At 42.4% G+C, this 25,081-nt stretch overlaps 2 protein-coding genes across 8 annotated transcripts in view; one reads left to right on the forward strand and one right to left on the reverse strand.

Moving 5' to 3' along the window:
* The window catches only part of ACKR4 (atypical chemokine receptor 4), a 36,357-nt gene that overhangs the window by 9,152 nt on the left and 2,124 nt on the right, over nt 1–25,081 (forward strand). Inside the window, exons 1-2 of one of the 6 annotated variants that reach the window (XM_045857463.1) lie at nt 21,662–21,756; nt 22,685–23,090. In XM_045857463.1, the coding sequence (XP_045713419.1) occupies nt 22,914–23,090 (177 nt within the window). In that variant the 5' untranslated portion in view covers nt 21,662–21,756; nt 22,685–22,913. Of the gene's footprint in view, nt 1–21,661; nt 21,757–22,424; nt 23,091–25,081 lie in introns of those variants that run through there. The other 5 variants (XM_045857462.1, XM_045857465.1, XM_045857464.1 and 2 more) reach the window with 5 other exon arrangements.
* ACAD11 (acyl-CoA dehydrogenase family member 11) overlaps nt 1–25,081 on the reverse strand; it is a 72,061-nt gene that overhangs the window by 2,187 nt on the left and 44,793 nt on the right. For both annotated transcript variants that reach the window (XM_045857460.1, XM_045857459.1), the window contains 6 exons: nt 7,753–7,819; nt 7,051–7,136; nt 5,209–5,280; nt 4,194–4,348; nt 1,405–1,521; nt 440–549 (listed from right to left, as the gene is read on the reverse strand). In XM_045857460.1, coding sequence (XP_045713416.1) covers nt 440–549; nt 1,405–1,521; nt 4,194–4,348; nt 5,209–5,280; nt 7,051–7,136; nt 7,753–7,819 — 607 coding nt within the window. The remainder of the gene's footprint in view (nt 1–439; nt 550–1,404; nt 1,522–4,193; nt 4,349–5,208; nt 5,281–7,050; nt 7,137–7,752; nt 7,820–25,081) is intronic.

Here is a 25,081-nt window from a genome sequence, read left to right on the forward strand (position 1 = left end):
ACGGGCCGGGCTTCGCAGTGGAGGGATAAGGCACCCAGTCCACGGCTCGCCTGGCCCTGGGCTCCCTTTGGCTGTCTCTGCCTGGTCCTCTCCTTCCAGGTTCAGGGTGAGCCCCCATGCTGTTTCTTCTACCCAGGAGCCCCAGCGTGGAAGTTCACGTAACTGAGATGACCATTGTCAGTATAAGAGCTCTGTGCTAAAGCACTAACGTTACAGCTGAACCTTCAACAATGTGGGGGGTGGGGCGCTGACCTCCTGCATGGCTGAAAATCTGCCTATGACTAGTACTTTATTTAGCTTTCAAAGATAATTTAGAGTAAATTGGTATCTCTATTTTCTTCTTAAACAATTAGCGGCAAGGCATCTGTGGGTTTATGACTCCAAGCTGGTCGAATACGGGTGGTTATTAACACCCACAAAGTAAACAACATCTACTCACATGTTAGCCAGAGGGTAGTCCTGGGAAACACCTGCACCTCCACACACTTGGATGGCCCGGTCAACAATTTTGCAGACAGCCCGAGGGGCGGCCACTTTAATCATTGCAATCTACAAAAGCAAGATAAGAAAAGAATGTTCCTTTCTTCCACAATGTACCACTTGGCAGAATTTGATATAATCTGTATTTTGTTTGTGAACTCTAACAAAGGAACTTTTCCACATGCATACACTCCTGAAACAGTATCTTTGATGAAAACCAACAAGGAGATCCGCTGTAATGCGGCTAATGGCCATATTTCAGTCAATGTGGGCCTTCGGGAAAGAGATATCACTCCCATGTCACATTTTGTAAACGTATGACTTGCCTTGTTTCCGGAAGAATTTCAGGCAGCTGATAAGTTACATTCATCACTGTAAGGATCATAAAAAGTGTCCAAGAGTTTTCACTAATCAGTTTTCTCTTGGCAATTTTACTCGCTGTTAGCATTAAGTTCTGATCATGTTCTTATTCCACGTAGGCCAGAAACACAAGGCAGCAGAGGACAAGCAGTTTTATGCAACATTCACTGCATGGCAACGCAGGGCTGCCCAGTCTGTGTTGGCTGGGCCAGTCTCCTTCACTAGCACCCCAGGCTTCCAGCAGAAGGGGTAGCTACTCTGCCCAAGGTCACAGAGCTGGCAGAAGGTGACACAGTGGTGACCAAGTCTGTAAGAAGTTTCGGGTTTCCCTACTCCCTGTTGCTGCATCTGAAGAATGCCTAAGATATTTTGTATCCTGAAAGTCATTCTCTAAATCAGCTCAGTGAAAGGAAAACTAGTGAGTGACATACATTAATAATCTTTAAACCAGAAATCACACAGAAGCTTCCAGTGTTCTCAGTGCATCAAAGTGCCACAAAACCCGACACGCCCATTGGAAGGGAGACTAGAGAAGGCTTGTGAGGGGTGGTGCAGGGGCCTCACCTCCTTCCTGGCGCCAGCGCTGCCGAGGGTGTCAATGCTGTGGGCGGCTTTCAGGGTCAACAGGCGGATCTCTTCAATGGCAATGCGGCTTTCAGCAATCCAGTGAGCCACAACCTCCTGCGGGGGTCAGGGACCGCAAAAAGGAGGAGATAAGCTGATGTCTTACATCCCATGTAACACAGCCTTGAACTTTGGCGAAAGCACTCTAGTCCAAGGACTGTCCCCAAACCTCACTCTCTATATTTTTTAGTGGAAGAGTTTTTTTCACCTGATACAACCTCTCCACTAGTTGTAGAACCACCAGGTTACCTATTTCACCTTCAGGGACTTTGGTAGATGGTGGCTTTTGAGGAATTAGTCTGTTTCACCTAAGTTGTCTAATTTATGTGCTTTGCACACATGCCCGGATCAGGAGGGAAGAAGATTCCACTTCAGCCTCAGCTCCAGGCCCATTCTCCCCTTTTCCCGGAGAGCTCTGCACTGTGTGTGGACTGCTGGCACAGATTAAGAAAGTGGCACTTCCAGTGACTTCTACTCCAGGAAAATAGAAAAGATGTACTTTACCCATTTCTCTTGCTAAGTGCAACTAAAAACCTAGACATCATCTATAAAACAAACCTAAGAGGACTCCAAAATGTGGAGAGAAGGCACACCTGCTAGGGACTTCCAGACTAAAAGAACAACTTGGTGGTGACTTCCCTGGGTTTTCTTTTTGCCTCATATATCTTGGACTTGGAGCTGAGGAAGCCAGCAACCGGGAATTGTCAATGAGCACAAAGAATTATGCAAAAAGAAAACAGCCCAAGAAAAGCTTTCTCTCTGTAGCTGAGGGGTTGGGTAGGGGCAGCCTAGCAAGAAAGAAGACTTACATGGAATAACCACTCTACCCAAGCCAGACACCACAGAAAACCGCTCAGCCCCACCCCTGCTCATGCCCGCAAAGACTTCCACCTGCACCAGTGCTGCAAGGAGGAGCCTCAGCACCCGTGCCAGGGTGGCATCAGAATGCCAAGTAAGGAGCTGGACCAGCAACAAGCTCCATTCTCCCTGCAGTGTCCCTGGACTTCCATGCCACCACCTTCAAACAAGCCATCAGTGGTGAGTTTCCTTTCGATGGCTGTAAAACTGGGTGACTGATTACATTGTCATGAACAGACCCCAAATTTGCTGAAAAGGGTTAAGTGGGTAGAAAATGCTCTAAGGAACTGCCAGGTGGCTCATTAAGACAGAACTTTGGTACAGAGCTGTTAGCTTTATCTCCTGGAATATTTACAAGGCAGCTGGAAGGAGTCTCTGAATTCAGGGAAAAGGAATGTTAACTTCACACACACACACAAGCTGGTCCAGATTTTTGTTTATAACGTGCATACACATCTCTTCTACTTCTGCCAGGTCATTTTCTTTGTGCCAAATGCAAGAAGTTTCCAGTGAAGGGCGTCATATTTTTGAGAAGCCCAGACTTGTTCTGCTTGAAACATTAACTTGAAAAAGCAGGAGGGAAATCTCCCTCTAATACAGTGTTAACACCTGTCTTATGAAAGCAGCAATCGAGCAGAATGTTCCTGTGTGTTCGAGATGCCTGTCCGTCAGCCTTCCTGTGTCCTCCCATCACCCTGCACCAGGGGTGGGATGAGATCTTGAAACCAGAAGAGCATAAGAGGTGAGAGTGCCTTGAACACCATCTTCTCTCCTCCTCCAGCAGCACCAGGGAGCGGTACCCATGGCCCCCACTCACTCCTGCTTACCTCCTCCCACAGAGCCCGGCCAGCGGGGAACCCTGGCCCCTGCTGTGTACTAAAGGGGATCCCCATGAATGATTCCTGGGTGTGTGCCCTGAAGCAGGCTGTATTTTTCCGTAAGGACAATGTTATGACCAAATCACAGATGTGCTGAATAATATTTTACAAAAAGAAATATAGCCTATAGAAAGTAAAAACATACTGCAAAATTTTATAAGATGGTCACAAGTATACTTTACAAGGGCATCAATGTGCTAAAATACACATGTCCAACAAACACAAATACAACTTCATCATGACATGCTTGACACTGACATGTTAGCAATGGAAAGCATGAAATATTTAACAACAATTTTTCTTGTTATCTTAAAAGTTAGAAGGGCTTTTGGGGGGATGATTTGCATATCCCACTTCGTAAAAAGTTTTCTAAGGAAGTCTGAAATGATACCTTCTTCTCTCTTGATAAATGTTCCCTAATTTTGATTACATTGCCTACACATAATGCTGTTGATTGTGCTTTGTGAACAACAGACTTGTGCATGATTTATGGGTGAGAGCTCAAAAACTCACGGGCATCCCAGCAGATGTTGGTTCCACTTCTACTTGAGTTTCGCCAGTGAAGCAGCCCACTCCCTTCCTTCCTCGGTCTCTCCCCTCCCTGAGTGTGAGGCCACTTCCCTCTGTCCCGACACTGGCCTACCCTAACCCCTTCCAGAAAGGCCAGAGACAAGGCACTCGTGCAGCCCTCTGGGATGTACCAGGCTCTCTAGAGAATGGGAATCTGAGGAATTCTGAGACTCCCACCTGAGAATGGGAATCTGTCCACACTCTGTGTGCTGAGGTGCGGAAGCACTTCAGGAGTTATTTAATCTTTCACACAGATAACTGTCTCTCATCAGACTATATTCAAACACCGGCGTAAATATGTGTTGGGGAAAAGAATTACGTTGTTTGTGCAGAGGACATCTCTCTGACCAAGGAATGCTGTTTGGTTCAGGGTTAGCGTAGTGTGTTGGGCTATAATAAGTTGAAATAAATAATTGTCCTCACGTGGGAATGCAGTTTCTTCCGAAAGGCCACCCTCTGTGCTGCCCGCTCACACATGATCTGCAAAGCGCACTCCGCCAGACCCACTGTTCTCATGCAGTGATGGATCCTGCCAGGGCCAAGGCGGCCCTGGGCGATTTCGAATCCCCTTCCCTCACCTGTGAGGAGGAAAAGGGAGCATGACAGTGACTATGGCCCGCGTGTTGTGTCGTTTACACAAATCCCGAGCACATGATGAACTGCCCTCAGTATAGATAAAGGGCGTCCTAGCAGGGAAAAAGTTCTACAACCAGATTCATTATAAACTGATGGAACTTTTGATTGCTCAGTTTTTAAACCGCCATCAGTAAACATTGTGATCAAATTTAAGAACTATTTCCTGAGTACCTACTGTGCATAAGCTATCAATGCCATGATGGTTACAGAGGTCGGCTCGACACAGTCCCTACACTAGGGACTGGGGACAGGGACGCTAAGCGTGAGGGATGTGGAGAAGGACAAAGACGGGCACAGGAGGGAGAGACTGCAACCTCAGGGCGGGGCAGGCACAGGCGCCCGGGCTTGCTGAGTGCAGGGGACGAGGAACACAGACGCCTCCCTGAGAGGGGTGCCCTTTGAGATTCCCTGAAGGCTGGTGGGATTCCAGTAAGCGAGAGGGTGGAGTCACTCCAGACTCCCAGTGTTCAAAGTTATTACTCTTTAACATGTGTGCGACTTGAATTCAGAGAGTACTGAGGTTTTTTAAAACAAGGAGAGGCCTGAAGATCATGTTCTAGGAAACAGTGTGTTGCTCTGAACTATGTAATTTTTAGCTATGTTTTCAATTGATGTGATACAAAACCACAAACACTTTAATAAAACATTCTGTATAAGAAAATCCACAAAATAGAAGAATGTTCCCTTGTAAATGGACTGAGGGAAAATGAAATTAAGGTGGACTTCCTATCTCTTCCATATTTAGACCTGAAAATATCTTAATACACAATACTATAGAGTCATTTTTGCGAACGTATCTCACCTAGTATTAAATTGGTGGCAGGCACTCGCACTTGGTTAAAATGGATCTCAAAATGTCCTCCATGAAAATAATCTATCAAATAGAAAATAAAATTTTAAAGAACGAAAGGAGTTTGCCAGAAAAAACCCAGTCTCATATAATTAACCTGCTGAAGTGTAATTTCTCGAAGACAGTAGGCCTCACGTGCCTCGGGTGTCGCGGGCCTTCCCGGGGAGGTCGGCTGGCCCCGGCATCCCCGCATCCCCAGCCGGGAAAACTCGTCCGTCAGACGTTCCAGTCAGGAGGGACTGTGGAAATCTTCTGTCTGTTCTGAGTGCGTCTCTGAAGCTGCAGAGCTTTTGCAATGGAACATGGCTGCACAGCTCCGATCAGACCATTCTATTATTGTTTTATTATTGGTGCTTGTTTGAAGTCTTTTATATATGGGCTTCCAAAGAAAATTTTGTTTGGAGGGAAAAAAAGGTTTCTATAGTTTAAAAATGAAAGTGCGCAATGCAGTGCAAGTTTCTTATTTCTCATTGTAGAAACCGAGGCCCGGGCACGAGGGGGCTGCTGGGGGACGAGGCAGGCTCAGCACAGAGATGCAGTGCGGGCGGGCCCTTCAGGGATGTGCACTCCCGGCCTGGGCTCGCTCCCTGCGTGTCCCCTCCTGAAAGTGCTGGTGTGTCGCTGGGCTGGGAACACGTTCACATTTCTGTCTTCACAGCGCCCTGCCAAGTTCTGGAGATAATCTTGCTCGCTCCACACCCTTTTCCTGTCAGAATAGACCTGAGTAATCAACCTTCTCCACACTGTTTCTTTTGGCCTTGGGCACTGGGAGTTGGAGAGGTGCTGGAGGACTGGTCACAGTGAACATTCTAACACGGCTCTGCAGTGCCGGGCATTTGCAGCTGATCTCTATTATGAACCCGTTTCGGGAATCATCAGGCTGTTTGGTCTGCACCCGACTCCCCACGCACAGTCTGATCCAGGGAGCCTGTTCCTCCCCGTTTTGCCACGTTTAACCTGTGGGTCCTTTCCACCGCAGTTTCGTACAGAGACGACCGTGTCAACTGGTCCATGAAACTGCAAGTCCTGCTCTGTCACATGAACGTTTTCACGGGCCACATTCAACAATAAAGAGAAGGCCGGCCTCCCACGGAACCCGAGGTTCAGTGAACTTTTTTTGCAGCATTATCACCTGCCGTGTAATCACCATGCTTTCAAATGTACTTATTTACCTGTTTGTAGTTATTCCCCCGCCCCCACCCCATGTAAGCTCTACAAGGGCAGAGAGCTTAGTCTCTTGTTTTCGCTCATGCGCACTAAGCACTGAGACCAGCGGTCAGCACTAGACCCTCGCTGAGTGAATGACCAAGCTGCAGGGAAACAGTGGGCATGAACCTGGCATGGGTGGCACGAAATAAAATGCCCTCGCTTCTCAGAAATTCTATGCATGGGGCAAGGGAAGGAAAAGTTTTGCACTCAAATCAGCCAACACTCCTTGCTTATTAACAGCTTACAGGTTGATTAAGAGAGCTAAACATGAGTTTTATTGTGGATTGACTAGACTTCATTTTTCTGTGTGTATCTCACAAATCCATTCTCCTGGGTGACAGACAGAAGGTCAGCCAGCCGGCAGAGCTGTGGTTCCTCAGGTACCACCTGCCATTTCCCAAAAGTAAACAAGATGAGGTGCAGTGCTGCACCACCTCTTTTTACTTGACGGCGTTTACATTATGACAGTTGTTGGGGCGAAAAGATTTCCAAGCACACATCTCGCACACTGAAGCACTGTCTCTCCCCTTCAGTGACACCACGCGCTGCAGCCTTGCCGCACAGCCGCGCCGACGGGGCACTCACCCATGTAGCCAAAAACCGACAGAGGCCTTCTCACTTCTACCCCAGGCGTGCTGAGAGGGACGAGAATCATGCTGTGCTCTTTGTGTCTGATCAAAAGAAAAACAGATGTGAGGAGGAGCCTGCTAAACGGAAAAATAAGACATGGCAGGCAGAACTGCAGTTGTGTGACTTGTCATTGTCATGTGATCATGTCGGCAATGCTGTCCGGATTGGGTGTAAAACACACACACCAGACAGAGGGGGATGCGGGCTGGAATCCGAAACAGTAACAGGGATTTGAAAATATGTAAAAGTTACTTATCTGTGGCTTCTCATTGCTCAACTATAGGAAATGATGACAGATAGTGCTAAACATTTCAAGACCTTTGATGTACACCATCATTTAATTACTTAGACAGTTTGGAAAAATTTTGTCTTAAAATTTGACCCAAAAAGCTGTGAGGATTCACAGCAATACTTTAAATACAGGAAATTCCACAGTGAAGAATGTATGACAACACTCCCTAAAATGTTTCCTGGATATATCTTTAAGCAAAATAATTGTAAAATACAAGTATATGACATTTAATCTCATAATGTATTTTATATTATTATGATTTGTGAGTCTAAATGGTGCATTTTAAGTTAACTGAGTGGACAGAGAGTAAGACTGACTGGTAATCCTAATCCTACATAGACTTTCAGTCACAACTGTTTTATTACCTGGCTGCTGCGGTATTTTTAGTCCTTCCCAAAACGATCGCAATTTTGCACTTTGGATTCCCAGCTCCTAAAACCAAGGGGAAAATGTGCAGAAAACATCATAAAAGGAAATTTTTAGTCTGACATTATACCCTAAAAATTCTAATCCTTCCAAGTTTATCTCTGGCAAAAAACAAATAGGAAAAATCTTTGATTTATTAGAAAAAAAACACTTCTGTACAAAACTGTGTGTTGACTGAGGAGAAATGACCCGGTGAGGCCAAGAACGGGCTCCGTCTGTGGAAACTGCCGCACGGCAGTGGTCAGGCGTGCGGCCAGGAAGCCGCCGCAAGCCTGCAGACCAAAGGACAGCTCTGCTGCTCGTGTGTGTCAGACTGCGGCCCGCAGTTCCTCCCGTTCAGAGCTCATGCTTTCCGGCACGTAGACAGGAGGGTATTAAGACTCATATGCCATTTACTCCCCAACCCGTGGCTGAGAAATGAAACCAACTGCCCCAGCAGTGAGCAGGGCGAGGTCCGCCTGCTCGAGCATCGCGGTCCCTGCCCCAGGCCACGTTGCTCGCCCCCCCCCCCGCTGTGGGGCCGCACTGCGGAGCAGATGGTGACACTGTGCTCCATGTGCAGGAGACGCGCATTCCGGCTGCAGCACACCTCGGTTCTCATTTATTTATGTAGGGTTAGGAATTTAAAAACAGTTTCTCTCATTTTAAGGCAAACTTTTACTTTATGATAGTTCAGAGGTCTATGGCCTTATAGCAAAAAAGCACATTTCATTTTCACCAATAAGTCTAACAACCTGGCCCCACAAGGAAACTACCATTTAACTGTCCAATTATAAGGCCATAAACAACTGGGTCAGACTAAATTAAACACATCTATACAAATTCTTAAATTATCGTATTTTTTCTTTTAACTTCTCATAAAAAGCGGTTTCAGGAGATGTGAAGTGATGTGAAGATTCCCTGAGAAATGTTAGGAATGACGTCTCATAGCTGAATGCCACAAAACCCCACGGGTTTAGAAGGAAAAGCGCCATGGAGCATACTAGGGGACAGTGCAGGGATGTGGCAATGCAGGGATATAGCCAGTAAAACCCACACTGGGAAATCTATGAGACAAGTGATCCGGTTCCTTTAACAATTAAATTGAAGTAAAAGGAACAAGAAAGAGAGGGAGCCTATAGATTAAAAATGACTTTAAAAGCATATCAACCAACAGCAATTTTCAGACATTCGATGCTAGTCCAGTCCCACAAACTGAAACGAAGTTAATGACAATTACGAAACAATGAGAACTGTGAGTACTTCCTGGACACACGGACACTGACACAACTTCAGGTGTGCTAAGGGTGCTGTGGTCGCACTTTTAAAAGTGCCCCAATTGAGAAACATCATAAAACATCTGAAGGGAGTGATGTGGTGTCTGGACTCTATTTCACGTAAAAGGGGGTGTGGGGAGTAGGGATGAAGCCTGACTTAACATGAGCTGAAAGCTGCTGTGTCTTGAAGCTGCCCAGAGAGCATCCCTAGGAGACACACACGCAGCAGTGATGTGGAGGAGGGACAGGCTGGCACACGGCTGCGCCTGGGACTCTTCCATAGTGGTGAACAGGACCAGTAACGGACAGCAAGGCCTGGAGGGAAGAGAGGTGTGGTCACTGCAGTCTGAGCGGGGACTCAGCAGAGGACACAGTGAAGAATCGGTGCTAGAAGAAAAGATGATTAGGCAAGAAACAGAGAGCAAGGCAAGCCAGGGTTAAAAAAACTGAGAAGTTAGAATGGGTCTACTTTAAACCCTAGCACTTGCATTTGAAATTCTGAAACTCTGTGCAGTTGGATCTCCTGCTCTATAGAAAAAAACAAATAGAATGCACAACTGTAGCTCCTGTAGTATTTTCAGTCTATTCGAGGGGATAATAAACAGAGAAAACTATACAATGGAAACAATCTACAATTTGCTAGAGTTCAGAATGGAAAACTGAATTTGATAGCTTTTCTGAATCCAACTTGGAAAGAGTCAAAATGGCCAGAATTATCTTCCAGTGATATAAAAATATAAAAGTACGATGAAGGTATAACCTTAACAGAAAAAATATAGAAGGTGAGGCATGGGGTTGGTGGTGGTGGTGGTCACCAGCAGATGAGGGTTCAGTAAATGCCCGGGAAGCAGACAGGGGCAAGCTGACCAGCGACATGGACAGAGAAGTCAGAGTCTAGGAAAGGATGGAAGGAACCACAAAGGGAGAGGGCTCGGGCCCCAGAGTCAGAAGGTATAACTGAGAAGTGAGGCTACGAGATTTATTAGTGGGCTGCTGTATCAGGCGGCACTCTCACAGGTCAGCATCAGACAGTCTAAGGAGAAAAGTATACAGTGTGCTACTGAAAACCAGAACAAAGTCATTCTGAGACTTGAAAGGGAGCTTCCCATCAGCTGACTCTCAAGTGAGTCCCAGCCCTGTTCCACCAGGTCTCCTTACAGAATTCCCACTCAGGAGAGAAATGTGGCCGAAAAAGAGCTCTGAGTTACTAATGAAGGAGACAACCAACTACTCTCCCTCTTCTCTTATGTATGAACAGAAAACCAAGGACCTGCAGTATGTGAGGAGAGCCCACAGCATTAATGAGGATAACTGTCCAAAATAAGCTATAAGAGGCCCTCAAGGAACAAAATAAAAGAAACAGAACCTAAAACAAAACAAAATTGAGCCAAACCGAACAACAAAATCTCTAGTTAATGTAATCTGAGAGACCTACATGTATTGCAGCCATAAAACCAGAAAAGGATACTATGAATCAGGGACACCAGCAAACAAGAAAATAAAAGCTCTTAGGTGATTAACCTATGGTTGCTAAAACATAAAATTGAACAGACCACTACAAATCAAATCAGGAAAATTTCCATAATCAAAGGAAAAAAGTCAGAGATTAAAAACAGGAGAGCAAAGATAGAGATACTTAGAGCAAAAATATAAAGTCCAACATCAGAATAAAAGGGGTGCGATAAAGAGAGAAATTAAGGGAAGAACTTATCAAAGAAACTTGTAGAAGAAAATTTTCTAAAACCAAAAAATAAAAGTCTTCAGATTACAAGGACTACTGCCTGGCAAGAAGAATCTTCAGATATGCGCTTGTGACACTTCAAAACACCAGCAATAAAAGGGAAATCCTAAATGGTTTCAGAGAGAAAACAAGTCCCTTATAAGCTAATAAGGATTAGATTTGTATCAGGCTGAAGACTCTCAGAGAGAGGCCTCCAGAAAAGAATGAATTACATGTACAATTTAGAACTGTGTGTTGATGTGTAAGAGCAGATAATGCTAAAAGCAAATAATGCAATGCAAGAAAAATGGCAATTAGAAACTCCAGGAAAATATTTTCTCAATGTACAAGTGAGCCATGGTTCAAATGGGCATGAACTGAAGTAATGCCTAGGGTGTAATATAAGCTTCTAATTGACCTTGATGCTCCAAATGGCCAAGGGGATATCACCTTGCCTCAGTTAGAGAGGGACACGCAATCTAACACACTTAGACCGGCACTGAACAGTATTAACCCAGTTCTATAAAGCAAGTGTGCTATGTGTGGGTTTTTGAAGTTGAGTCGCCCTGTGGTCAAGCACACCACAGAGACATGACATAAATGTCAGCTCTCCCAACAACGTAAAAGTAGAGGCTGTGGCTGACATAAGGTACGATATGGCGGAAGAGATAAAAGGTAAAGAAAGCAGTAAGTGCACTCATATCCTCATGTAATAAAGTTAAGCTCGAAGAGAGTCTGTCCATGAGGATGCAGAGGAAAGATTAGAGATCATTTAAAGTTTAAAAGTAATCAAAATATTTGAAACAATAATATATATATGTGGAAATGGCTGTTATATTACAAATGAGTGAAACTGTCATATTCAAATTGGAGAGTCAATGGATAGTGCCTAACATGAATAAACTTGGAGAAAAAAAAAAGCATTTGACTTAAAATTATAGCACAAACCAGAAAACTAAAACCAGAAAATGTTAGAAGAGTTTTCTCTACAGTATGGTATCAGGGTGTGGAGGGATGGGGAACAGTATGTTCTTAAACACGTTCTCATTTGTTACCATTTCTAATTTAATAATAATAGTAATAATTTTATTTTGTTATTATTTTTTAAGATTTTATGTATTTTTAGAGAGGGGAAGGGAGGGAGAAAGAGACGGAAAGAAATATTAACGTGCAGTTGCCTCTCGCATGCCCCCTACTGGGGAACTGGCCCCTGTAACCCAGGCATGTGCCCTGACTAGGAATCGAACTGGTGACACTTTGGTTCACAGGCTGGTGCTCAATCCACTGAGCCACACCAGTCAGGGCTAACAGTAATAATTTTAAAAGCATTTTAAAAACTAGCCTACCATCTTGTAAACAAATGCAGATCACAGGAGGAGGAGAAAGAGACTTGCTGAGTAAACTGCAATATGTTGTTTTTTTCCCTTTTCCTAATCTCTTTTTAATTTGAACATTTAGCACAGCTGTGGAGAAGCATTTCCTGCATAGGGCGGGGCATTTTCCCCACTTCGTCTATGTGATAATACACAACTCCAGAAGTCCTCCGTGCATACTCTGCCTTATAAAACACTTAAACTGATTAAAAAAAAAAAACCCACTAAAAATAACCTTCATCCGGGAAAGGGAGAGAAGGGGAAAGAAGTCAGTGTGCCTAAACTAATGACTCAATCCATGCCCAGGCTGGTGGTGAAATAAGAAAACACTTTAAACTGGTTTAGACCTCGAACCACACGACTGCTTTCCAGCCCTGTCAGGACCTGCAATCGCATGTACATGCATGAACACATAATTCCATTTGTGACTAGAGACTACAGGAGAAGTCTTTTAACTTAGAACAGGACATTTTAAAAAACTGACATTAAGTTGGCTAATAGATACCACACTGTAATCAGAAAACAAATAGGCAAACTTACCTCTCCTATTTTTTCTCCAAATGTATGACTTACTGTCTCTATTACACATGAGGTAAAGAGTAAAACCCTTTTTTCCTGCCTTCTGGGCCCTTGCAACATAGTCATTACTAAGTCCAATTGTTTCAAGTAAAATTAGAAAATTATGATATTAAAAATAAATAAATCTGTTTTTCATTAAAAGAAAAATACAAGCATCTTCATAAATACAAGAGAAATGTAACGTTCAATAGAGCACTGTGCAAAGCCCTGAACGGTCAGCAGTTTGGGTATTGACATTAGACAGTAGGGCCCCTTAATTCAGGTTAAAGACATTTATTTAAACAGCCAATAATAAATAACAGTGTTCAAATATATATATACACATATGTGGAAATGGCCCTACTGTGTGTGTGTGTGTGTGTGTGTTGAGCAGTTTTAGGTTCACGACAACATTCAGGGGAAGGTACAGAAGTTCCCTGTATGCCCCTGCCCCCACCCACGCACAGCCTCCATGACTGTCAGCATCCCCCACCAGAGTGGCCTGTTTGTTAAAACAAACTTACACTGACCCACCCCAGTCGCCCAAACTTCAGAGTTTACATCCCAGTTCACTAGATGCTGCACATTCTGTGGGTCTGCACAAATGCACCATGACACGGATCCATCATACAGAGTATTTCCACTTCCCTAAAAACCCTCTGTGCTCCACCTGTTTCTGTCTCCCCACTCTGAACTCCTAGCAACCTCTGGTCGTCTTAGTTTTGCCTTTTCCAGAATGCCATATGCTTGGCGCCCTGGCCTTTTTACTTAATAAAATGGATTTAAGTTTCCTTCATGTCTTTTCATGGTTTGGTAGCTCATTTCTTTACAGTGCTAAATAATATTCCATTATCTGGATGTTATTATTTTAAATGGCAATCTTTCCCTCTCTCTTTGGAAATTCCCATCACACATATTTTAGACTTTTTGATATTGTCCACAGCTTTCTAAGACTCTTCATTTCTTTCCATCTTTTCTTCAAATGGGATAATTGCTCCAAGTTTATCTTCAAGTTCATTAACTCTTTCCTCTCATCTCCATCATATCATTAAGCCCATTCAGTGAATGTTTTTTCAGATATTTTACTTTTCAGTTCTAGTATTTTCCAATTGATTTTTTGTTTTATATTTCTCTTCCGATATTTTCTGTTTGTTTTCTAACTTCACTGAGCAAACTTATAATTGCTGCCTTAAGCCCTTGTCTGATAATTCCAATATTTCTATCCTTCAGGAGTTGGGTTTTCTCCTTAAAACTGGTAAAGTCTCCATGGTTCTTCATTTGGTGGGTGATTTTAGATTGTATTCTAGAAATTGTGATTCTTTAGTTTTAAAGAATCTGGATCTGGATGTTTTTGTTTTATCAGGCAGTTAACTTAGGTAGAGACAAACTGTGGGATCTGTCTCTATTTAATAGAGGTGGGCAGGAGATCAAATTCCAGTTTAGATCCTTCTGCTTAGCAACCAGGTGCTCTGGGTCCTTCCCGTGCAGGACTCTGATTCAGGAGTCAGCCAGAGAGCTAGGCAAAGCTTACGTGTAAAACCTGAAACTCCCCTTTTCTGACTCTCTCCTTTCCCGGAATACCCACCCTACTCTCTCCTTATCCAGCAGCAGTGGCTGCACCAGGCACCATCTTCTGGTTTCTTAGGATGCAAAGACCTGCACCACACTGGGGCCTCAAAGCCTAAATATGGAAAACTCACCTTGTGGTCATCTCATCTTCCAGCTTTGACACTGCTACAAAATCAGTCTGCTTTTGGTCACTCCTAAGAGTTCTTAGGATGCTTTTGTTAGCCTTTCAGCTATTGATCTGTGAGAAGGTCAATTTTAGGTACTAACTCCACCATACTGTAACTGAACTCCCTTAGATTCCTTCCTTTAAACTTTGCCAAAACCACTTTTTACATATTTATGTACCTATCATTGCTGTTCCCTGAAGTTTTAGAAATGCAATGATCACCTCAAAATATGATCATGTAAGAAAATTAGAAATCTTAGAAGCTCTAAAATGTTAAAACCAGTAAAACCAAGATCTTAAAATTCTAATTCCCTCAATTGTTCTGTATTGTGAACTACACTTGTAAAATATAGTTAAGATTAAAATGCAATTGTTTTAAAACAGAAACAGACTCATAGATACAGAGATACAGAGAACAGATTGCGGGTTGCCAGGGGTGTGTTGGGGACTGGGTGAGAAAGCTGAAGGGACTGAGACGTACTGATTGGCAGTTACAAAATACTCGTGCTGATGTAAAGTGCAGCGTAGGGAATGTAGTCAGTAATGCGGTAATAACTGTGTATGGAGCCAGGGGAGCGCTACAAATATCAGGGGCAGCACTTGTAAAGTATATGATTGTCTAACCACCATGCTGTGCACCTGAAACTGACACAAAATGATATTGAATGTAAACTACAATTTAAAAAATCAAAATTATAAAAATGAAATGTATTCATGACTTGTGACTGAAAGTAAAAAAAACTTTATTTAAAAAATGTGTTTTAAAATCCAGTGGCTGTAATTTGGGTTCCTTCAAATTTAATGGAATCTACTTTCTAATCAGTTCTGAAAAGTCTCTCTTTAGAGAAGGATGTTTTAGTTGTTGTGCCTGTCAAATTTTAATGAGAAAGGATCCCCCCATTCACAGATTTCAAAATTAAGTTTTAAAAATCTCAGATGTTATGCTCTGGACAGTGAGTCCACCCGACTCTCATCTATGGAACCATGCCTGAACTTCCAAATTATCATCGTTTTATTTTTACAGGAGTGTGTCCTTTTGGTTTCTCTAGGCGCCAGTAGGTAAAAAAAAAAAAAAAATGAACTCCATCAGTCTGAGGATCAGCCCAGAGAACACTAGGATAATTCAAATGGCAAATGACAGTACTGGCGTTTCCCTGTGGGTCTTAACTGAAATTCCTTATCTGAAGATGCTGGGCTGGGGGATTTCTTTCCCCCTTGATTGGACCCAGATGTGCAATACAATGCAAACATGCTTTGATTCTTAGTGAGAAATTATAAAGAGCCTCTCTAGCGAGGGCCACTTTTAATTTTTCAACTAGATATTTTTTCTTCTTGGGGTTTTTAAGGTTTTAGTTGTAGGAAACCTTAAGGCCCACAGGTGAAGGGTCAGGCCACCTGTCCCATATAACTCTTCGCCTCCTTGGTGACCATACTTCTGGAAATCAGACTAGGACATAATGGTATGACTTGGGGTCACTTTCATTATAGGACTTTTCTTTCTCAATTTCTATCCTGGTAATCAAGAACATTTTGGACAAATCTTCTAAGAGTTCATGGATCTTAATCCTAGATAACCAGAAGCTAAATCCTTCACAATAAAATCTCCTCTCCAATTTCTTTAAACCCTAGTCAAAAGCCCCACTTCCTAATACTCAGAATATGTATATTTTTCTCTAATATTTCCCAATAGCATTTCTTGCCTTGAAGTCTCTGTCATGAAAAATTGTTGCCATAGCATTGTGTAAGTGCCCAACAGATTTCAGGTGTCTGGTACAATTCAAAGACAATAAATAAATAAATAGTAAATAGTTCTTTGATTCTCCCTTGCTCAATCTAATCTAAAATGATGCAGATTTAAAAAAACTCTAAGCCTCTAAAGTGGCTCTCCTTCTGGGATCACTAAGTGGAGGAAGAGTGAGCTCATAGATTGTAAGGGTTGAAATATTTTGATTTAACCTTGATGTTGCATAAAATAGAAAAAACCCCTCACAAATATATCATCTCCTCTTGGCTACAAGCAGGCTTTGGCAGGTACAGCAGCTAAAACATCCTTCTTCTAAAGAGAGTTTTGCTCTTTTATATTATTTTAGTTAATGAACAGGATACCAAATGTCATAGATGAAATATATTAGAGGAAATCTGAATAGACTAGCAAACATTTAAACATATCTGCTATGTCACAGGCTTTCATGAATGAAAACAGATGGCTCAGATAAAATAATTTTGTTTTTGATTCAAACTCTGGCATTTCAAGACTGTTCATGTGCCAGGATTAAGTCAGGCTAAAAAGGACATCTCCCTCATATTTGCTGATGAATTTTAATTTCTTAGACTCCTACAAACCACAGAGTTATTAAACAGAATTACTCTCTACCACAAGGAAAGATGGTGGCTGGGGAGGGAACGTGACCGCTGGGTGTGGATGCAGTCTGTATCGATAAAGAAAGTGATGTGAATTAATTTTATGATATGAAGCACAGTCAGCCATCCACAAATTCCCAAGGCTATTTCTTCTACCAACACTGACTCGCTAAGGCGAAATACTTAAACTTCATTTGGTTTTAGGTTTAAAACTAATACTCAGCCTTAATCCAAATTGGAATGAAAAACCATTATGAATTAAGTACCATTTTGCAATGAAATTTCTACTTGTTAACAATAATGTTCATATACTATCATTCAGTTTTAAAAAAAACAATCTCATGTATTCTCTACAAGTATTACTGTGTGTGATTTTTAATGGGGGAACACTTTGAAATTCACTTATTTCAAATACTAGATATCACTAAACCTCTAGGAAAGTTTAATATCTAGCATTCAATAAATGAGTGTCACATGCTCTGCTGCTACCTTGCTGTTGTAGTTACAGAATACAGCTGGACCAAAATTCCAGATAATTACAATTGAATTTTTTTTAACTTAAATAAGCCATAAGAAACTAGAAAACAATTTTTAAAGAAATCTTTGGATAGCAAAGAAATTTTAAACCTTAAAAATGATAAATGAAATCAAAGAAAAAGATAAGTTGGCTTATCTATATAAACTTATCATACATTAAAAACCATTTTAAAATGCAAAAAAACAAAAAATTGGGGGAAAATACCACACATAGCTGGCAAGGGCAGGGAGGGAGGAGCACTGACTCTGTTAGAAGCCATTTGGAAAGCAAAGTGGTAGTCAAACAGCACGTTCTCTAGGCCAGGTTCTAGGGAAAAGACACTTCCATACATTATTGGTGGGAGTACGAGGTAATGTACAGGGAGGTAATGTATATCCCTGAAACAATTGCACTGCTAAACTTGTAAGTTGTGGAGGATAAGTTACTTAAAACGGATTGATTTGTTGATTCATTCATGTACTTAATAACTATTCAGTAAGCTGGTACTCTGCATAAGGCACAAAACTAAATGTTGAGGATATTATATACAGGATGCAAAATGACTATGGAATATAGAATATTTTAATAAGTACTAACAATTAGTGAGACAGTAGCATTGGAGTAAAGAGTATGTATATCTAAACTAATCTAGAAGAGCTGAGGAAGGTTTCCTGTATTAAGTAATGCTAAGGTCAGACTTGATCTGAATCCTAAACAGGAGTTAGGGAGCGATGGTGAAATGGGAGGAGTATTCTAGATAGGCGAAAGAGCAAAAGCAAAAGCTCACAAATCAGCACTGTATGCACATATCGTAACTGAAGAGAAATCATGTAACTGCTAATTATGGAAGCTGCAAATGTAGAGTAGTCATTGAAGAAGTATAGCATTGACTGCTGGTCAAGATGGCAGTGTAGGTAGACACTGTGCTCGCCTCCAACAACTATATCAAAATTATAACTACATTATGCAACAGCCACCCTTGAGAACTAAGTGAAGACTAGCAGAACAGAACTCATATAACAAAGGATATAAAGAAGTCATGTCGAGACTGGAAGTAGGGGTGGAGACACACAACGGGCTGGTCCCACACACACGAGTGGAGGTTAAGAACCAGGAAGTGTATGTCTTCTGCAGGCGTCGCCCCTGAGGGATCTCAGCCCACCCTGGGCTTCCGAACCTGGAACACCAATGGCAGGAAAAGGAGTCCCCTTGACACCTGGCTGCGAAAATCAGCACAGCCCTCTATGGAGGTGAGACAGGAGGGCTGCTTTTGGCCCTCTTAAAGGGCCTGACTCACTCACTCACAAACACTCGCCCTAAGTTCCAGCAAAGGGATAGCAGTTCATAAAGCACCAGGGGCATGCTGAGAGGATCTCAATTGTCTAGCATTAGGATGAGGGCTGGAGGGGCAAAACCATCCGGGATGAAGTTCCGGCAGGCACTATTGTTCCTTTGTTGAGCCCTCCTCCGACGCAGCTGGCAGTTGCTGGCGGAAATGCTGGCAGGAGCCATTTTTCCTTTGTTAAGCCCACTCCACACACAGAGGGCAGGCACAGACAGGCGCCTGAGTCTCCATTAACCTGGCTAACACTACTCTTGCCCCATCAGGGTGATTCCCTGAGACTGTCCCAACCAACTTATACACCCACCTTCACCAAGGTGATTCCCTGAGACTGTCCCACCCAACATATACGCCCACCTTGATCCTCTTTCAGTGGCTATTCCACACAAGTGACTGGTCTTGAACCATGTTATGGACTTTTAAAAAGTCTCTCAAAGGCCCACAAACCCCAAACAAGCAGTGACTGGCCTCAATATTGCCCTGTACCCCTTGCTAAATGGCCCCAAGCCCAGTACTAGTGGCAGCTGGCCTTGATTTGCACCAGCCTCTTGCAGGCAGATCACTTTGTAGCTCTTACCATGTTGCCCCAGACAGAGTATAGACAGCAGCTGACTCCCCACTTCCAACCCCCATAAGAGGCTACAGAACCAATACACACAGTGGCCAGCTTCAGATCACACCCAAGCATCACCCAATCAGCTCCACAAATGACACATCCAAAAGGTAGACTCAGCAAGCACCACAGCCCTGCTGAATCAAATCCAGCTCCATGGGGTCAGGTCCACACAACAGCTCCTGAACTACAGTTACAGCCAGGCTTCATAGCCAGTCAGCCCGAGGGTTAGTTCCACCCACTGATGTGCCACAGCAATCAGGGCTCAACTACAACAGGGGAACACACACAACCCACACAAGGTTACAGCCCTGGAGCACCCAGCTCAGGTGGCCATGGAGACCCTGTCATGGAGCCTCACAAGACACCTATTATGTCAGGTCCATCTGTCAAGAATGTGAGATGTAGCAGATCTACCTAACACACAGAAACAAACATAGGGAGGCTGCCAAAATGAGGAGGCAAAGGAACATGCCCCAAATGAAAGAACCAGACAAAACTCCAAAAAAACTGAAATAGAGGCAAACAATCTACCAGATACAGAGTTCAAAACACTGGTTATAAGGATGCTCAATGAACTTGGGGTAAGAGTAGATGAACTCAGTGAGAACTTACATGAAGTAATAGAAACCACAAAAATGAACCAGTCAGAATTGAACAATAACTGAAATGAAGAATAATACATTAAATGGAATCAATAGTGGATTAGATAAAGCAGAGGACCTGAACCAACATTTCTCCAAAGAGGACATACAGATGGCCAATATACATATGAAAAGATGCTGAATATCACTAATCAGGGAAATAAAAATTAAAACCACAATAAGATTATACCTCACACCTGTTAGAATAGTGAATAAATCAACACACAACAAGTGTTGGTGAGGATGTGGAGGAAAGGGAACCCTTGTGCACTGTTGGTGGGACTGAAATTAGTGAAGCCACTGTGAGAAAGAGTATCAAGGTTCCTCAAAAAAATAAAAATAGAACTACCACAGGACTCAGCAATCCCACTTCTGGGTATTTATCCCAAGTAATACAAAACATGTATTTGAAAAGATGTATACATCCCTATGTTCACTGTGGCATTATTTACAATAGCCAAGATATAAAAGCAACCAAAGTGTCCATCTGTAGATGAATGGAAAAGAGGATGTGGCACATATATAGTGGAATATTACTCTGCCATGAAGAATGAAATCTCACCGTTTGTGACAACAGGGATGGGCCTAGAGGGTATTATGTTAAATGAAATAAGTCAGTCAGAGAAAGAAAAACACCACATGGTTCCCCTTATATGTGGAATCTAAAAAACAAAGTGAATGAACAAACAGAATTGGAACACACTCACAGATACAGAGAACACTCTGTATTGGTGTTCAGATGGGAGGGGACTGGGGAGCTGGGTGAAAAAGGTGATGGGATTAAGAAGTACAAAATTGGCAGTTATAAAACAGACATGGGGATGTAAAGCACAGCATAGGGAATGTAGTCAGTAATATTGCAGTAACTATGTGTGGTGTCAGGTAGGTACTAGACTTATCAGGGGGATCATCTTTACATTATACAAATGTCAAACCACTGTGCTATACACCTGAAACTAAAACAATATTGCATGTCAACTGTAACTGAAAAAAATTTTAAAAATTAAAAAAAGGCCCTGGCTGGCGTAGCTCAGTGGATTGAGCACGGGCTGCTAACCAAAGCATCGCAGGTTCGATTCCCAGTCAGGACACATGCCTGGGTTGCGGGCCAGGTCCCCAGTAGGGGCCACATGAGAGGCAACCACACATTGATGTCTCTTTCTCTCTCTCCCTCCCTTACCATCTCTAAAAATAAATAAAATATTTTTTAAAAATTAAAAAAAGAAGAAGTATAGCATCAAGGACAAGTAAAATGGGGTACTAATCAGAAGGAAAAGTAGGATTATTTATTAAATCAAAAATATTAACTGCAGACATACTATGTGCCAGACACTATTCTAAGCACTTGAAATATACCAGTGAAGAAGCAAACAAAAGTACCTGCCTGATGAAGTTTATATTCCACAACAGGGCGAGAGACAACAGACAACTGATATAGTGCATTAGCACATGGTAAGTGCTATGGGTAAGGTGAATTGGAAGTACAGGTGGAAGGGGGCATTTCTTCAGTGAGAAGGTGATGACTGGACAGAAGCTTGAAGCAGATGAGAGAGTGAGCCTTGCAAACATTAAGAGGAAGCACATTCCATAAGACAGATGAGCCAGTACAAAAGCTCTCAGTAGGAAATATGCCTGGTACATTCCAAAACAGCAAGGAGGATGGTGTGGCAGAACAAGCAAGAAAAGAGGAGAGAGTACTATGAAATGCAATCAGAGAGGCAATGAGAGGTGGAGGGATCCTGTAGGCCACTCTAAGAATTTCGTGGAAGGTTGCTCATTCATTTCCTCCTGCCCAGATGTGTATCAAATCAAAAGGAACAAGAGGTAAGAGGGGAAAGACCAGATAGTCTAGAGAGGGCAGGGGTAGGGATAACGTTAAGAGCAGCGTCCTTCCGAAGGCAGGAAGAAATTAACGATCAGTTTGGTAAATACAAGCGATGGCTCCTTTGGGAGAAGCATGTGAGAGCCTGCTCAGGAGAGCTGATTCTGCTCTCCTCTTAGCCATTTTCCATTCGGTGGCTTCACATTGGTAGCTTAAAATTGGCCATAGAGGGAACATTTACACAATGGAAAATGACAGCCACCACCAATCCAGGGACTGGTTTTCCTGGTGTGCTGGTTTAGTTACATGAAAATGACTCTTCCTCAAAGCCTGCTGGGTAACAAGGAGGAGAACCTGGCGGTACCCTCAGACACGTACTGTGAGAAGGTGTGGGAAGACAGAGGCTGCAGTGACCTGGAGCCTCTTTTCTGTGAACTGAGTTAGAGCAACTGCTTGGAGAGAAAAATGGCATGGGTCTGAAATAACTTCTGCAGGTAGAGACAGAGCCCAGCCTTGCGTGACTATACAGTGAATGAGAGAACTGTTATGTAAATGTGAGGAGAGGAGAGTTCAAATGAACCATAAAGGCTAAATCTGCATAAATGTCTCATCTTTCTCTAATTTTCATTTGTTTAAAACGTGGGGAAAATAAACAACTTACTCAGACACAGGATGGGCTGCTGGCCTGAAGGAAAAGGTTACAAGAAGGCAAGGGGGTTTAAAGTCACGGGGAAAGGCATCCTCTGAGGTTGAGGATAGGCGAGTACAGTGAAGCAAAATGGAGTCTAATAGCTTAAGTGAAATATTAATGTGGCATACAAAATTAAATTCTAGATATGCCTAGTGATTGCTTAGAATTTAGTCTTTGATAATTTAGTTTTCAAAAAGACAGCTTTCTGGATGAAAAAACCATTTTGTTTTCTTTCCTAGGCAGTCCAACTTAAGAGAGACTTGGCTGCAACCTGCGAGTGCTTGTCAGCTGCCTTGCCACTCTTGAGTGAATTCTTTCAGCTTGCTGGTCAGTTCCTAAACCACAGGTGCTTTCTGGTTACTTTTGGCTAAGTGGCAACGTTGAAAGGCCTGTAGTTGTTGAAACAAGATGAAATTCTTTCAGGGTTGTATCCTAGGACACTTAAGAACTTGGATTTGATTTCACAGGATGGTTATACAAAAGTACAGATCAAGCACCCACAAGGTTAAATTGCAGGAAAGCCCTCTTGGATGCAAGACAAAGGCGGGGTATAAAACGAAAACAAAAGTAACCGGAGTTAAGAAGAGGTCTTTGGATTTCATTCACACCACACTCAAGACTGCTCCTCTCTGCTCACTGAAACAGGTTGGTTTTCCTTTTCTCATTCTGACTGAGGATTTTTTGAAAAAGCCCAAAGACTTTGTGTATTTATCATTGGGGGTGGGGGGGGGGGGCTTTGCTGCATAAAAATCTGAACGTTTATGTGCAAAAGAGAACTATTTGAAAACAGCTGTACACTTTAACCTTAAAACAAATATCTGAATATAGCGAGAAGAAAATATATTATTTTTATACCATTACTTGTCTATGGAATGTTGTTGATGAAATACAGCTTTTGCTGTATCATTTGGTTGCTTTTTTTTTTTAAACACTAATTTTTTTTTTAATTCTGTAGTAATTACAAAGACATCTAAATGTGTTTCTATGCATCTATCAGAGGATCCTCTCTGGAAATCATTTCCATTCCTACTCCTATTTATGCACATTTTTAGTAAGATCAATTCTTATTTTAAAACATCTTTCCTTAAAACTTTATATTATTTGGCCACATGCTTCCTTATGACTAGGTTTAAGATTTCTGGGATGAAAGAGAAAGAAAGAACAAAGTTCTTTTTTTGTTAATAATTAATAAAAACCAGAGTAAACTTACAGATTGGAATTTTCAAATAGCATTAAGGATAAAAGTAGTCATTTTAAACTGTCAGCACCTGGTTTTTACATAGTTAAAGTAATTCTTTTATGTGGTGTCTTTCCTCAGGGCGTCTTCTTTATTTTGCTTTACTCATCCCCAAAAGGTTAGCAAGTATAAAAATATTATTTTGAAAATGTACTGTTTAAGTTGTCATACTGGCTTTTTTTTAGATTTTATTTATTTATTTATTTATTTTTTAGACAGAGGGAAAGGGAGGGAGAAAGAGAAGGAGAGAAACATCAATGTGTAGCTGCCTCTCATGTTTCCCCTACTTGGGACCTGACCCACAACCCAAGCATGTGCCATGATTGAGAATTGAACTGGCATCACTTTGGTTCACAGGCTGGCACTCGATCCACTGAGCCACACCAGCCAGGGCATGTCACACTGCTTCTCTGAAAATATTTGGGGTTCTTCCAAGGACAAAAATAACCAAGGGGAGACAGAAAGGCTAAAAAAAAGCAAAACAAAACTCAGCACTCTAATAAAACCATTAAAAGTTATTATTAAATACATTTTAAAACTTGTAAATTCTGGGTATTAATAGCCAATATAGTAAAATAACAATAATGAGACAGGAGAATAATAGCTTATCTGCTGGCAAAACCTTTCTTTGATAGATATTTACTGAGCAACTAGTATGTGCCAGGCACTTTGTAAAGTATTAATTATAATCTTGGGGAACTTAGAACACAGAGGGAAAAGGTGGTCTAGGAAACACATCTTTTCCATAGGATAGGGTCAGTTCTCTGAGAGGTATGTATATATAGCTTTTGGATCGGGAAAATCTTCCTGCAGGGAACAGGTAACATCCAGGGTCATTGAGTAGGAACTGGCCCTCTAAGGGAAGGACAGGAAATAGTATAACAGGTAAGGGAACAGAATGAGAACTGTAGCTCGGGCTACTCAGTACTAGTACTGTCTGTGGTGCGGAGAGGTGGCGGGAACCACGAGTAGGACCAAATTATGGAGGGAGCCTTGGATATGATGCCAAGGAGCTTGGACTGCATCTTTCAAGTGAAGAAATGTGTCTTTCAGTTGAAGAGCTAAGCAGGGGAGTAAGAGATTGACATTTTAGAGACAGCACTCTGGTGGCAGGAAGAAAAATGTGTTTGACGAGGAGGTGGTAAGGAAGAATGAGAACAGCAGGATACCAGTTAGGAAGATGCTGTAGTAGGCCAGGTGAGAAACAGTGATGGTCTATTCGTGTGGATGTGACAAAGAGTGCTGATTAAGATGAGACAGGTTCCAGATCTATTTGGAAGGTAAAAATCAGAACTGAAGGGCTGCCTGGAAATCACAGATGAAGGTAAGAGAGAAGTCAGGATGGTGCGTGCTCAAGTGACTTGTGGGCTTGGGGGACCAGTGGAGTGACAGCGCTAGC

The sequence above is a fragment of the Phyllostomus hastatus genome, unplaced genomic scaffold, assembly GCF_019186645.2.
Source record: "Phyllostomus hastatus isolate PE091 unplaced genomic scaffold, TTU_PhHast_1.1 phas_scaffold_129, whole genome shotgun sequence".
Taxonomy (NCBI): Eukaryota; Metazoa; Chordata; class Mammalia; order Chiroptera; family Phyllostomidae; genus Phyllostomus; species Phyllostomus hastatus.